The sequence below is a fragment of the Salmo salar genome, chromosome ssa13, assembly GCF_905237065.1.
Source record: "Salmo salar chromosome ssa13, Ssal_v3.1, whole genome shotgun sequence".
Taxonomy (NCBI): Eukaryota; Metazoa; Chordata; class Actinopteri; order Salmoniformes; family Salmonidae; genus Salmo; species Salmo salar.
The window spans coordinates 28,570,131-28,583,254 of NC_059454.1; the positions used below are offsets into that span (position 1 = coordinate 28,570,131).

General features: G+C 42.8%; 1 protein-coding gene across 1 annotated transcript; it reads left to right on the top strand.

The window, feature by feature from the left end:
• The first annotated feature begins 415 nt into the window (after positions 1-415).
• Positions 416-12,635, top strand: LOC106566814 (short-chain dehydrogenase/reductase 3). The gene is made up of 6 exons (XM_045693108.1): positions 416-1,024; positions 4,461-4,609; positions 6,409-6,528; positions 10,067-10,305; positions 10,829-10,954; positions 11,186-12,635. The coding sequence occupies exons 1-6, from the start codon at positions 832-834 to the stop codon at positions 11,268-11,270; spliced, it is 912 nt and encodes a 303-aa protein (XP_045549064.1). The 5' UTR covers positions 416-831; the 3' UTR covers positions 11,271-12,635.
• The last annotated feature ends 489 nt before the right edge of the window (positions 12,636-13,124 follow it).

The following is a 13,124-nucleotide window of genomic DNA, read 5'->3' on the forward strand; positions in this document are numbered from 1 at the left end:
GAATATGTAATTGGATCTTTATGGCATTACTGATTGCGTATAACACCCAAGTAATGAATATCACCCGAGGCAATTTCAATTATAGGCTACAGACTATATGGTTACTGGAGTCTATTGGCAATTCATACCATGAAAACAGTGGTGGTTGTAAACTTGGATCATGTCACTCATTCCACGGACGACCGAGTCACTGAGGGTTTTCGCTCCACCCTCTGATTGACAAATGAAGGTCACTACTTGGTAAGGAACTCACTTCACCTGGTTGTCTAGGTCCGCAGACACTCGTCCCTCGGTGGAATGAGGTTGACAACACTGACGTAACCCCTGCAAATTATTTGTAAAAATTTTGCGACTTCCTCTAGCAGCTTTCTTGGAAGAAGGAAAAGCGCTAAAGCCGCTCACGCACAGTCAAGTCGGAGGGGCTATTGGCTAATCTCCAACATTCAAACTGTCAATCAAGATGAAAGGGCTATATAAAGCCATAGTTAGACAGTGCTGGGATAGAACAGTCTGAGCATATTGGCAGTTGAAGACGCGAGATCCAGTCGTTCTGCTGGTTGACGCGCGCACTGTGTTGGCATTGGCTCTCCATGTCAGCTATTATCACTGCATTTTCGTACTGTTCCTATTATGACAAAGACGTATGTGTGTCGTACCTCTGATATTAAAACTGGATTGATGAGAATTCTGTCGTAGAGGGGAAGTGGTATGGAGAACACTTAAAACATCCATCTGGCATGATCCACGCACTTTGGGAAGGTGCGGATTGTTTATGTGGCTACTCCAATTTTATTCTCAGCAAAAGGCATCTTTATACCTAACAAAGTCGTAATGGATTTAAATAATTTCGGAAACGCTGTGCTTTTCACGTTCCACATCATCTTCTGCACATTGAAAGCATGCTTGGGATTGTTGCTCCCGAGCAGACGGAAAGACCTTCGTGGAGAGGTGGTATTGATCACCGGTGGTGGACGGGGCATCGGTCGGCATTTGGGGAAAGAGTTTGCCAAACATGGAGCAAAAAAAGGTAAACTAATCACTGTGCGCTTTTTATTACCAATTGATGTGTTATACTTGATAAACGGCCAGTAATAATACAAAAAGCAAAGCATTAACAAACAGCCAGCTCACATCGCATCACACAGCACCTTTGTTATCCTGGTTTTCATAAATAGAATATTAACAGGAATTCCAAAAACAATTGAATAATCTGAAAGTTGGGGGGGGGGGGGAAGAAAAGTGACAGTTTGGAAATGTTTTATGATTTATATTTTATTCTATTCTAGCATAACTTCAGAATCGAGTATATTTTTGTATTACTTCAGTTCGGTTAAAAACTTGATATTCACCTTCGGTGTGTTTTTTCCATGTGAAAAGTATTGGGAAAGCCCCAGTACTTACAACACTAGTGGAAAGGAGCCTGAACTCTTCTAGCCCCCTAGTTGACCTGGGTGATGTATGATGTGTAGTGTTCTCTTCCCCTTTCCTTTTATTGTAAAGGCACACAAACACAGGTGTTTCCTCAGTCCCTGTACTTTACAATGGGGGCGATGACAGGCTGGGTGGATGGCTCCGTGGAACTACAATGATGTTGCCTTTTTAACCTCAACTCTAGCTCCTCTGGGTCCCCAGTGACTGTTCAATAAAGTTCACTGACAGGGTAGTGGAACGCACAGTTCAGAGTAAGGTGAAAATATTCCTTTTATCACCAAGCATTTGACATTGTTGTAAAATGATCTGGTGTGTGTCTGTAGTGGTCTGGCCAGTAGCCAGCCATCCAGGGTTATCAGTGCACAGGGACCCCTCTGGAGACAGATATTAGATCTTAAAGTTTCTTCAGTCAGATCCACTTTAGCCGACAACCGCATAGCAGTTGTTTTGGCGGTGTCGGAGGTAGAACTCCATTAGAGCTGTCAAATCCCCAAGCAGTTCCTGGCTTTATAACTAAAGCGGCCCTTGCCATTGGCTGCACGGAGTCGCATTAAGAGAAATCCCATGCAGCCTTGTTTACAAGTTCAAACACTGGAATGTGAGACACAATTTACACCTTGATTAGGCTGATAGAAATCGTCATTATTTTATGTAATGATTTTCAATTTGAGCATCATTATTTCTATATAGCCTACATTTTCTCCTTATGAATTTAACGCAAGTGGGACAAGTGTGGCTTTATGACAATGATCAAGAGCAGCTGCTCACTGATTTGATGGCACCAACCAAGTTACATCAGCTATGCGCATGTTGGCTATCGCCGGTTAACACTTGATTTGATTATTTAGGGCTCTATTCAATCTGTAAAACTGAAGCGTTAGACTCATGATAATTTTAGATTGACCTGACATGCAGCGTTTACCGTAAATGCAGTCTCCGCTAAAGTGGGAAGGTTGCCTTTAAATTTCAAACACTCTAAAGTTCAGAGCCTTAAGTCAATGGATTTCCCTCTAAACTGCACATCAAAGAACTCATGTCTGTAGTTGCTCAATCTCTAGCAAATGCCTCCTCAATTAGCAATTAATCATATAGAGCTCTGCAACGCACAGCAATCTCAAACAGATGGGAAAGATGTTAATGTAATAGAATATAGCTTGAACCTACTGTAAGCTACCTGAGCACTGGTTTAAGAATGAATGCAACATTTTACCAATGCAATTTGAAACATGATACATTTTGGTTTGACAAAAGGATTTTTATAATATTAATCTACAACCCTTATATACTGCTCAAAAAAATAAAGGGAACACTTAAACAACACATCCTAGATCTGAATGAAAGAAATAATCTTATTAAATACTTTTTTCTTTACATAGTTGAATGTGCTGACAACAAAATCACACAAAAATAATCAATGGAAATCCAATTTATCAACCCATGGAGGTCTGGATTTGGAGTCACACTCAAAATTAAAGTGGAAAACCACACTACAGGCTGATCCAACTTTGATGTAATGTCCTTAAAACAAGTCAAAATGAGGCTCAGTAGTGTGTGTGGCCTCCACGTGCCTGTATGACCTCCCTACAATGCCTGGGCATGCTCCTGATGAGGTGGCGGATGGTCTCCTGAGGGATCTCCTCCCAGACCTGGACTAAAGCATCCGCCAACTCCTGGACAGTCTGTGGTGCAACGTGGCGTTGGTGGATGGAGCTAGACATGATGTCCCAGATGTGCTCAATTGGATTCAGGTCTGGGGAACGGGCGGGCCAGTCCATAGCATCAATGCCTTCCTCTTGCAGGAACTGCTGACACACTCCAGCCACATGAGGTCTAGCATTGTCTTGCATTAGGAGGAACCCAAGGCCAACCGCACCAGCAAATGGTCTTCCAAGGGGTCTGAGGATCTCATCTCGGTACCTAATGGCAGTCAGGCTACCTCTGGCGAGCACATGGAGGGCTGTGCGGCCCCCCCAAAGAAATGCCACCCCACACCATGACTGACCCACCGCCAAACCGGTCATGCTGGAGGATGTTGCAGGCAGCAGAACATTCTCCACGGAGTCTCCAGACTCTGTCTGTCACGTGCCCAGTGTGAACCTGCTTTCATCTGTGAAGAGCACAGGGCGCCAGTGGCGAATTTGCCAATCTTGGTGTTCTCTGGCAAATGCCAAACGTCCTGCATGGTGTTGGGCTGTAAGCACAACCCCCACCTGTGGACGTCGGGCCCTCATACCACCCTCATGGAGTCTGTTTCTGACTGTTTGAGCAGACACATGCACATTTGTGGCCTGCTGGAGGTCATTTTGCAGGGCTCTAGCAGTGCTCCTCCTGCTCCTCCTTGCACAAAGGCGGAGGTAGCGGTCCTGCTGCTGGGTTGTTGCCCTCCTACGGCCTCCTCCACGTCTCCTGATGTACTGGCCTGTCTCCTGGTAGCGCCTCCATGCTCTGGACACTACGCTGACAGACACAGCAAACCTTCTTGCCACAGCTTGCATTGATGAACCATCCTGGATGAGCTGCACTACCTGAGCCACTTGTGTGGGTTGTAGACTCCGTCTCATGCTACCACTAGAGTGAAAGCACCGCCAGCATTCAAAAGTGACCAAAACATCAGCCAGGAAGCATAGGAACTGAGAAGTGGTCTGTGGTCTCCACCTGCAGAACCACTCCTTTATTGGGGGTGTCTTGCTTATTGCCTATAATTTCCACCTGTTGTCTATTCCATTTGCACAACAGCATGTGAAATTTATTGTCAATCAGTGTTGCTTCCTAAGTGGACAGTTTGATTTCACAGAAGTGTGATTGACTTGGAGTTACATTGTGTTGTTTAAGTGTTCCCTTTATTTTTTTGAGCTATATATATATATATATATATATATATATTTTAACCATTCAATTAAAAACAACCTTCCTCTTACCACCCAGAAAGTCTGTTTATTTGTGATTCCTATAAGATAACACAAATCCAAATATGCATTCTTATGTCAATGGACTGCCCTTTTTGAGCTTTGACCCCTCTGCCTGTTGTCAGTTGATCCTGTGGGGCCGCACTGAGAGGTGTCTGATGGAGACCTGCGAGGAGATCTCTCTCACCACCGGAGCCGAGTGCCATTACTTCCTGTGTGACGTGGCCAATCGGGAGGAGGTGTACAAGCAGGCCAAGGTGGTCCGAGAGAAGGTACAGTAGAGAGAGCTCCACCCAAATGAATTACCTAGTTCCAATGTAATTTACAGTAGATAACAACAAACACCTGACAGTGTTATAAATTGTCTAACACATCCAATCCTGTCTTTCAAAATTTGCCTTTGGAATCTTCCAGTGTTTAACAGGGATATACAGTATGATGCATCAACTTAATCGGTGGTGTAGTGGTGCCTGGAGAAGCGAGTATATTCTAATTCTGCCCAAGATTTCCCAAACGGCCTGCCCGGCGAAGGAAAGGCGCCCTGTATTAAAAATTATATGAGAAACATTGACATACACTCTCTGAAAGACCTAAAATTATAAATCCCATATTGGTATTTCAGTCAGGCCAACCCAAGCGTACTGTGCAAGTAAGCTAATAGTAGGCTTACTATTGAACGGATAAATTGGGCTGTCAACTGAGTCAGAAATGTTCAGGTTTTTGATTTTCACTCTCAAAGTTGCTGTTTTAATAGTAAAACAATAAAATTGGATGTTCTTAAACCACATCAGGAGACTAGTTTTACATTTTTTTGTGTAGTTACTCTTTAATTCAGTCGTTCTGTAGCACATGAGTTGGATTTGGCAAAACAAATGGCCACTGGATTGAGGCATTTCATGATATCATTCTGCAGGTTGGCATAGGCTACTTTGTAGGTAGTTAACATTTAATTGAGACTGTTTTTGGGAAAGCCTTTCCATCTACCAGAAGACACTTGGGCCTATATTTTTCCTGTTCCTTAATTATTTTTTTAAACCTGGACGTTTTCCTTCATGTTATGAGGCATGTCTTACCTTGCTTTAAAGTAGACTACTGCCAAAATTCCATCATAGAAATGTGAAGGCAATTATTTTATAAAAACTTCCTCGTGTTTATGAAGACTTCTTCATTATTGGTTTCCGTCTAGCAGCCAAAGGCATTATCCTAGTCATATTATCAACACATGATAGTTGTTGCATCTTTAGATCTCCCCTCTATCTAAATGTCTAAAGGCTATTTCCATCTGTCTCATGTTTGGTGTGCATTTTAGGGAAAGGGGGATACCTAGTCAGTTGTACAACTGAATGCGTTCAAATGAAATGTGTCTTCCGCGTTTAACCCAACCGCTCTGAATCAGAGAGGTGCGGGGGGGCTGCCTTAATCGACATCCACGTCATCGGCGCCTGGGGAACAGTGGGTTAACTGCCTTGCTCAGGGGCAGAACGACAGATTTAAAAAAAAACTTTGTTAGCTCGGTAACCTTTCGGTTACTGGCCCAACACTCCTACCCACCTGGCTACCTGCCGACTGGTGTTTTCCCTCAAATTGCATTTTGGAACATTCGTGCATAGGCCTACCGCTGTGTTCACATCGCTGCACCTAAAATGTGAAGAAATAATAGTTTATCAACATTTTTAGGTAAACATTCTGATGGGTTCCATCAGTCATATTAATTGATACAGCATATACCTCCAATACACAAGGCTACTATGATGTACATCGTGGGGATTAAGAAGTGAGTATGCGCAATAAACACTGAAAAATACGTGGGTATATGGCATATACCTGTGTATACCCTCCTACACCACTGAGTTTAACAAGTCTTAAAATAAGACGAGGATTAACATGACATAATTATCGCTCACTTATCAGCCTTTCAATTATACCAAGGGAAATGAAGTGATGATAAAAATATATATTATTTGTCAAATGCTTCGTAAACAGCTGTTGTAGACTAACAGTGAAATGCTTACTTCTGACATAAAACGAGATTTGGGTTTTACAACTAAATATGTTAATTTTTGTTTCTTAGGTGGGCGACGTCACCATTCTGGTGAATAACGCAGCAGTGGTTCATGGGAAGAGTCTGATGGCCAGTGATGATGATGCTCTGATGAAGACGCAACACATCAACACGCTGGGCCAGTTCTGGGTGAGTGTTCAAAAATATGTGCTTTAGATAAGTATGCAGGAAAGTGCTCATTCGTTATGGCCTGTATTATGTTTTGAAGCTTGTATGAATTTTGATTTGTTTCAGTTCCGAGGCTCAGTATTGGAAATATTAGGGTCATCTTTCAACATGTATTGATCCCACATGTGAAGGGGAGAAACTATATTTTACTCTAAGTACTGAATCATTGGATCTAAGGTAAAATGCTGGCAAGAGTGATGGTTGACACTCTCTTAAAGGATCTTACATGATGTTGGTGTTTGTCCTCTGATCTACACAGATGGGATGTGGAACAGGTTTGGTTCCCCTTCTCTCTGAGTCCTGCAACCCTTCTGTTAATGTTGCCAATTCCAGGAAGTAGGGAGGGAACCTAGTATGAGAGAAGAGTGAAGGAACAGCTAGGGAATAGTAGTGAGTGGAGCAGAACATTGTGCAGATTGTCACGTTGCTCTCTCCAATTCAATGGGCGTTATTGCCATGGGAATCATATGTTTACATTGTCTATTTCACTTGCTTTGGCAATCAGAAATTAACAGTAAACATTACTCACAAAAGTTTTAGAAGAATATAGACATTTCAAATGTTATTATTGGCTATGTACAGTGTTGTAACAATGTGCAAATAGTTGAAGTATGAAAGGGAAAATCAACAGATAAATATGGGGTGTAGTTACAATGGTGTTTGTGCTCCACTGGTTGTCCTTTTTTGTGGCAATGGGTCACACATCTTGCTGCTTTGGTGGCACTGTGGTATTTCACCTAAAATATATGGGAGTTTATCAAGATTGGATTTGCTTTCAAATTCTTTGTGGGTTTGTGTAATCTGAGGGAAATATGTGTCTCTACTATAGTCATACATTTGGCAGGACGTAAGAAAATGCAGCTTAATTTCCGCCTAATTTTGTGGGCACATAGGCAGACCTGGCTCTCGAAGACAGGCTATGGTGGCCTTTTTTTGATAGCAAGACCATGCTCAGAGTCTGTACATAGTCAAAGCTTTTCATTTTGGTTCAGTCACAGTGGTCAGGTATTCTGCTACTGTATATTCTTAGTTTAGGGCCAAATAACATTCCAGTTTGCTTGTTTTTTTTGTTTATTCTTTCCTATGTGTCAAGTAATGATCTTTTCTCATGATTTGGCTGGGTCTAGTTGTGTTGCTCTGTGGGGTCTGTTTGTGCCAGGACAAGCTGACAGGTGCACTCTTCTCCAGGTTTATCTCTCTGTAGGTGAGGGCTTTGTTATGGAAGGTTTGAGAATCATTTCCATCTAGATGGTTGTAAAATGTTATTGTTTTTTTCTGGATTTTGATAATTGGCATGAATCAACCTAATTGTGCTCAGCATTATTATTATTGGTGTTTTACGTTGTACACTGACGTTTGTGCTGAATTCTTCATGCAGAGTCTCAATTTGGTGTTTGTCCTATTTTGTGAATTATTGGTTGGTGAGTTGACTCCAGACCTCACATCCATAGAGGGCAATGGGTTCTATAACTGATTCAAACATTTTTAGCCAGATCCTAATTGGGATGCTGAATTTGATGTTCCTTTTGATGGCATAGAAGGCCCTTCTTGCCTTGCCTCTCAGATCGTTCACAGCTTTGTGGAAGTTACCAGTGGTGTTTAGGCCGAGGTATGTATAGTCATATGCTTTAGGGCAACAATGTCTAGGTAGAATTTGTGGTCCTGGCAACTGGACATTTTTTGGAACACCATTATTTTTGTCGTACTGAGATTAACTGTCAGGGCCCAAGTCTGGCAGACTCTGTTAAGAAGATCTAGTTGCTGCCATCCTTGGTTGGGGACAGAAGCACCAGATCATCTGCAAACAGTAAACATTTGACTTCAGAATCATGTAGGGTGAGGCCGGGTGCTTCAGACTGTTCTATATCCCTCACCAATATGTTGCTATAAACTTTGAAGATGGTGGGGCTCAAGCTGCATCTCTGTCTTACCCCGCGGGAGTACCCCCCCTGAGGGCAAAAAATCTGTTTCTGCCAATTTTAACAGCAGACTTCTTTGTTTACATGGATTTTAAAATGTTGTTTCCCCCTAAAACTGCTTTCCATCATTTATATAGCAGACCCTCATGCCAAATTGAGTCAAGCTTATTTGAAATCAACAAAACATGAGAAGACTTGGCTTTTGTTTTGTTTGTCAATTAGGGTGTGCATGGTGAGTCCGGGGTCTGTTGTACAGTCATTTGTTAAAAATACTTTTTTGACATTTGCTCAGGACATTTTCACTGAGCAAATGTAGGACTCTGCTGTTAATGGTAATGCAGAGGATTTTCCCAAGGTTTCTGTTGAATCATATCCCACTCTAGTTATTGGGGTTGAATTTGTCTCCACTTTTGTGGATATGGGGTGATCAGTCCTTGGTTCCAAGTAATGGGCAAGATTCCAGAGCTAAGGATGTTGTTGAAGAGTTTAAGTATAGTCAATTGGAATTTGTGGTCTGTATATTTGATCATTTCATTTAGGATACCATCAACACCACAGGCCTTTTTGGGTTGAAGGGTTTGTATTTTGTCCTGTAGTTCATTCAATGTAATTGGAGAATCCAGTGGGTTCTGGTTGTCTTTAAAAGCTGACTAAGATTGTTTTATTGATCATGTATATTTTTTTGCTGTTTGTTATTTTAGGGCCAAAAAGATTGGAGAAGTGGTTTATCTGTACACCTCCATTTTGGGTAGATGGCTCTTCATGTTTGGATAGTGTGTTCCAATTTTCCCAGAAGTGGTTAGATTATATGGATTCTTCAATTACATTGAGCTGATGTCTGACATGCTGTTCTTTCTTTTTTCTTAGTGTATTTCTGTATTGTTTTAGTGCTTCACCATAGTGAAATGTTTTGTCCAGGACGTTGTCTAAAAGGGATTGAATTGGTTGTTGGCTAATTGTTTTTTGTTAGGTTTCTGCACTACCCTCCTTCCATCTATAGTATACAAGTTGTTTGCTTTGATGCCTCAATCATTGCTTGAGTATTGCTCTGTTCAAGTAGGCTGTGATTTTGCTATGATCTGATAGGGGTGTCAGTGGGCTGACTGAATGCTCTGAGAGACTGGGTTGAGGTCAGTGATAAAGTAGTCTACTGTACTGCTTCCAAGAAATTAGCTATAGGTGTACCTACCGTAGGAGTCCCCTCAAAGCCTACTATTGACTATACCTATCCAGTGTGTGTGACAGAGCTGAAGGAGTTGTGACCCATCTTTGTTGGTGTTTTTGTCGTAGAGGTGTCTAGGGTGGCATATTGGGGCGGGAATGTTGTCACCTCCAGGTAGGTGTTTTCCCCCCCTGTGTCTTGATGTCAGGTTCTTGTCCAGTTCTGGCATTTTGGGAAACCACAGACTAGTACATGTCCCTGGATCTGGAAATGATTGATCTCCCCCTCTAGGATAGAGAAGCTGTCTTCATTAAAGTATGGGGATTCTAGTGGGCGGATATAGGTAGCACACAGGAGCAATTTGTTTGTTGTTGCTGAGATTATTTCCTTATTTAAATGTTAGTCTCTCTTTCTCTAGACCACCAAAGCCTTCCTACCCCGCATGCTGGAGCTTTGCCATGGCCATGTGGTGTGTATCAACTCCATCCTGTCCCTGTCCTCCATCCCGGGGGCCATAGATTATTGCACCTCCAAGGCCTCGTCCCTGGCCTTCATGGAGAGCCTCACCCTGGGCCTGCTGGACTGCCCCGGGGTGGGCTGCACCACCGTGCTCCCCTTCCACACCAACACTGACATGTTCCAGGGCATGAGAGTCAGGTAAGTTGGGCCTCCCATACATCGGGCCTCCCATACATCGGGCCTCCCATACATGGCACTCTAGTTGTTTTGCTATGGGTCAACCAGTGTATAGTCAGTCAGCACACAGAAATGACACATGGGCTCAGATAGAGGTTCTTTAAGAAAACCATAGATGGAATAACCAATCCCATTCACACACCAATGGCTGGAGGAATAAGTTCAGTATTGTTGATTCATCCATTTTGTGATTAAAAATTCATTAAACACAGTTCACATTGTATTGCATGGCTAAATATATATTTTTTAATTGAACCTTTATTTAACTAGACAAGTCGGTTAAGAACAAATTCTTATTTTCAATGACGGCCTACTGGGGAACAGTGGGTTAACTGCCTTGTTCAGGGGCAGAATGACAGATTTTTACCTTGTCAGCTCAGGGATTTGATCCAGCAACATTTCAGTTAATGGCCCAACTCTCTAACCACTAGGCTACCTGCTGCCGAAATAAGATTGAAGGTAAAGTGTTGTGTTCATCCCCCAGATTCCCTCAGCTCTTCCCCCCGCTAAATCCTGAGCTGGTGGCCCAGCGGACAGTGGACGCAGTCCGGACCAACACTCCGTTCATCTACTTACCTTGGACCATGCATGCTCTCGTTATTCTCAAGAGGTAGGGGGACCCAGTCTGTCATGACACCAAAGTAGTGTACTGGGTTAGATGAATGAGGCTGTGACAACAGGTTTTCTGAGCGCCGGAAACTGTTAGTCCTCTGAGCTAAAGCTGTAGGGATTAGTCTAGGGTGCTAACTCAAGTCTTCAGGTCTCAGACCATGTTAATTATCATGTAAATTCACTTAAGTACCTCTGTTACACTAACATGCTCCATTCCCATCTCCAACAGCTTCCTGCCTCAGGCAGCTCTGGAGGAGATCCAGCGTTTCTCAGGGTGCTACACCTGCATGGACACCTTCAAGGGACGGACATAAGAACGGAGAGGCTACACATGAGTAGTGAGCACCAGAAGCACAAACATTGTGGCTTGGCACTAAGAACCGCACAACGGCTTCCTATCAAAAGAGTGGAAGTATCTCCAAGACAACAGAGGCCTTAGGAACTATGGGTACTTGGGGTCACAGTGCCCTGATGGTGCAAGAAGAGATTTGCTGTGGAATCTTGAATTGAATAGTGGTGTTTGGGTTGCCAGATTGGGTGGCCCCAAACTGATTTCTATGCTGCTTGGAGTTGGTTGGTGTTTCCTCCAAAGCTTTTCAGTTTGGGATCATGGACTAAGCACCAGATGGACAGGTATTCAGAACTGATCAAGCCTTACCACTGTGGTAAACTTCCCACCTGTCTTACTAATGATACCATTACTAATTTGAAAATGCACATAGATTAGGTTGATGGATTGTACTCAGTATGTTAACAAACAAGTAACTTCTGGTAGTTGCATTTCATTTGCGACTTCTTGGAGTTTTTGTGTTAAAAAAAAAAACTGGTGTTAAATCTGTGTAAACAATAGTCATATTTTGGGGGATTTACCACTTGACACTATTGTGAATATGCTCTCATGTGTGTTTGCGCAGATCCAGTCTTCTCTGAGTTTTTTTTTTTTGTCTGCCAAAGACTCCAGCCTTCTCATGGTCAACATTCCTGTGCTGCAGCCCTGCCAATTGTGAGCTCATTGTTCGTTTTGTAAGGGTTGTCATAACACTGTCTCTGCTCCGTAGGAAAGTATACCGGAGAAGGTCCTTCCATTTGAAGACCCGTAGAAATGGTTTCTGGGGGACACAGGCAATACAATCAACATTCTCAGATTCATCATTCATCTGACACAAATGGGATAACATTTATTTGATCCTATACTGTGCCTACTGAACACACTTGTTGGTACCCTCTTTATCTGTCCCTCTCGGCTCTCTTTTAATCATCTTTAGTATGGTTATCAATCTGGAACACAGAGACAGCTGGAGAATCATACCTGGCCTGGTGGGCTCTATTGTCCAATATCAGTTTGCAGATGCTATGTAATGGCCAATGGGAGGCTTTGAAGCCAACAGTTGGCCATATTGGCACTCCCAAGTTGGAGCAGCACTCCATAGGAATGAATGGAAATATACAGTATTTCAATTAAATGTTTCAAGGATAAAATTACTTGTATTTTTTGTTGTTGTAGTGGGTTCAGTAACAGAACTTTGTAATAATTTGACTTTAAGGAAAATGTTTAAATATATTTTAAATGTTTGTTTTAGCTCACATATAAATGTATGCATTAAGGTGTCTGTAATACAATGAACTTGGCAAAAACAAATGTAGACATTAATAAATCAATTTCTATAGCTTCCAAAATACAATGGTGGGCGAGTGTCAAGATGGAGGGGTGGTGGATTGAGATTTTATATAGATAGGGCTCGATTCAATCAGATCCGCTTTAGTCAACATCTGCATAGCGGGGGTGGAACTGTGTTAGAGCTGCAAACGAGTGGCTACTGTTATCTAACGTCTCTGTCCTGAAGCAAGCACCAGCTATCCTTGAGCTGGCCTCAAGCAAGGCCCATATACCAGCTAATTCTAGGGCTACAATACCTCCTTTGCCAATTGGCCTGGACCCCTTTACTGTTGACTCAGAGCCCCGCCGATCCATCACGACTGGACTGCCGACGTGATCGCCCGATGTGGTCTATTCTGTTACGATATCGCTGCAGAACCATCTACTAGCCCCGGCCCGCTAGCTTTTTCTGAACGCTGTGTCCCCTGCTTGCCCAGCGTAGTAGTGACTACCGAACAGCATCCTGACTCACCTATTCCTACTCTTTTGACCCTATGATCACTCGGCTACA

What these genes read in the sequence shown, in the direction of transcription:
- LOC106566814 (XM_045693108.1), top strand. Translation starts at nt 832, where the DNA reads ATGGATTTAAATAATTTCGGAAACGCTGTGCTTTTCACGTTCCACATC. An exon ending in ACACGCTGGGCCAGTTCTGG is followed by an intron (nt 6,529 to 10,066) that starts GTGAGTGTTCAA and finishes CTCTTTCTCTAG; the next exon opens with ACCACCAAAGCCTTCCTACC. An exon ending in GCTCTCGTTATTCTCAAGAG is followed by an intron (nt 10,955 to 11,185) that starts GTAGGGGGACCC and finishes CATCTCCAACAG; the next exon opens with CTTCCTGCCTCAGGCAGCTC.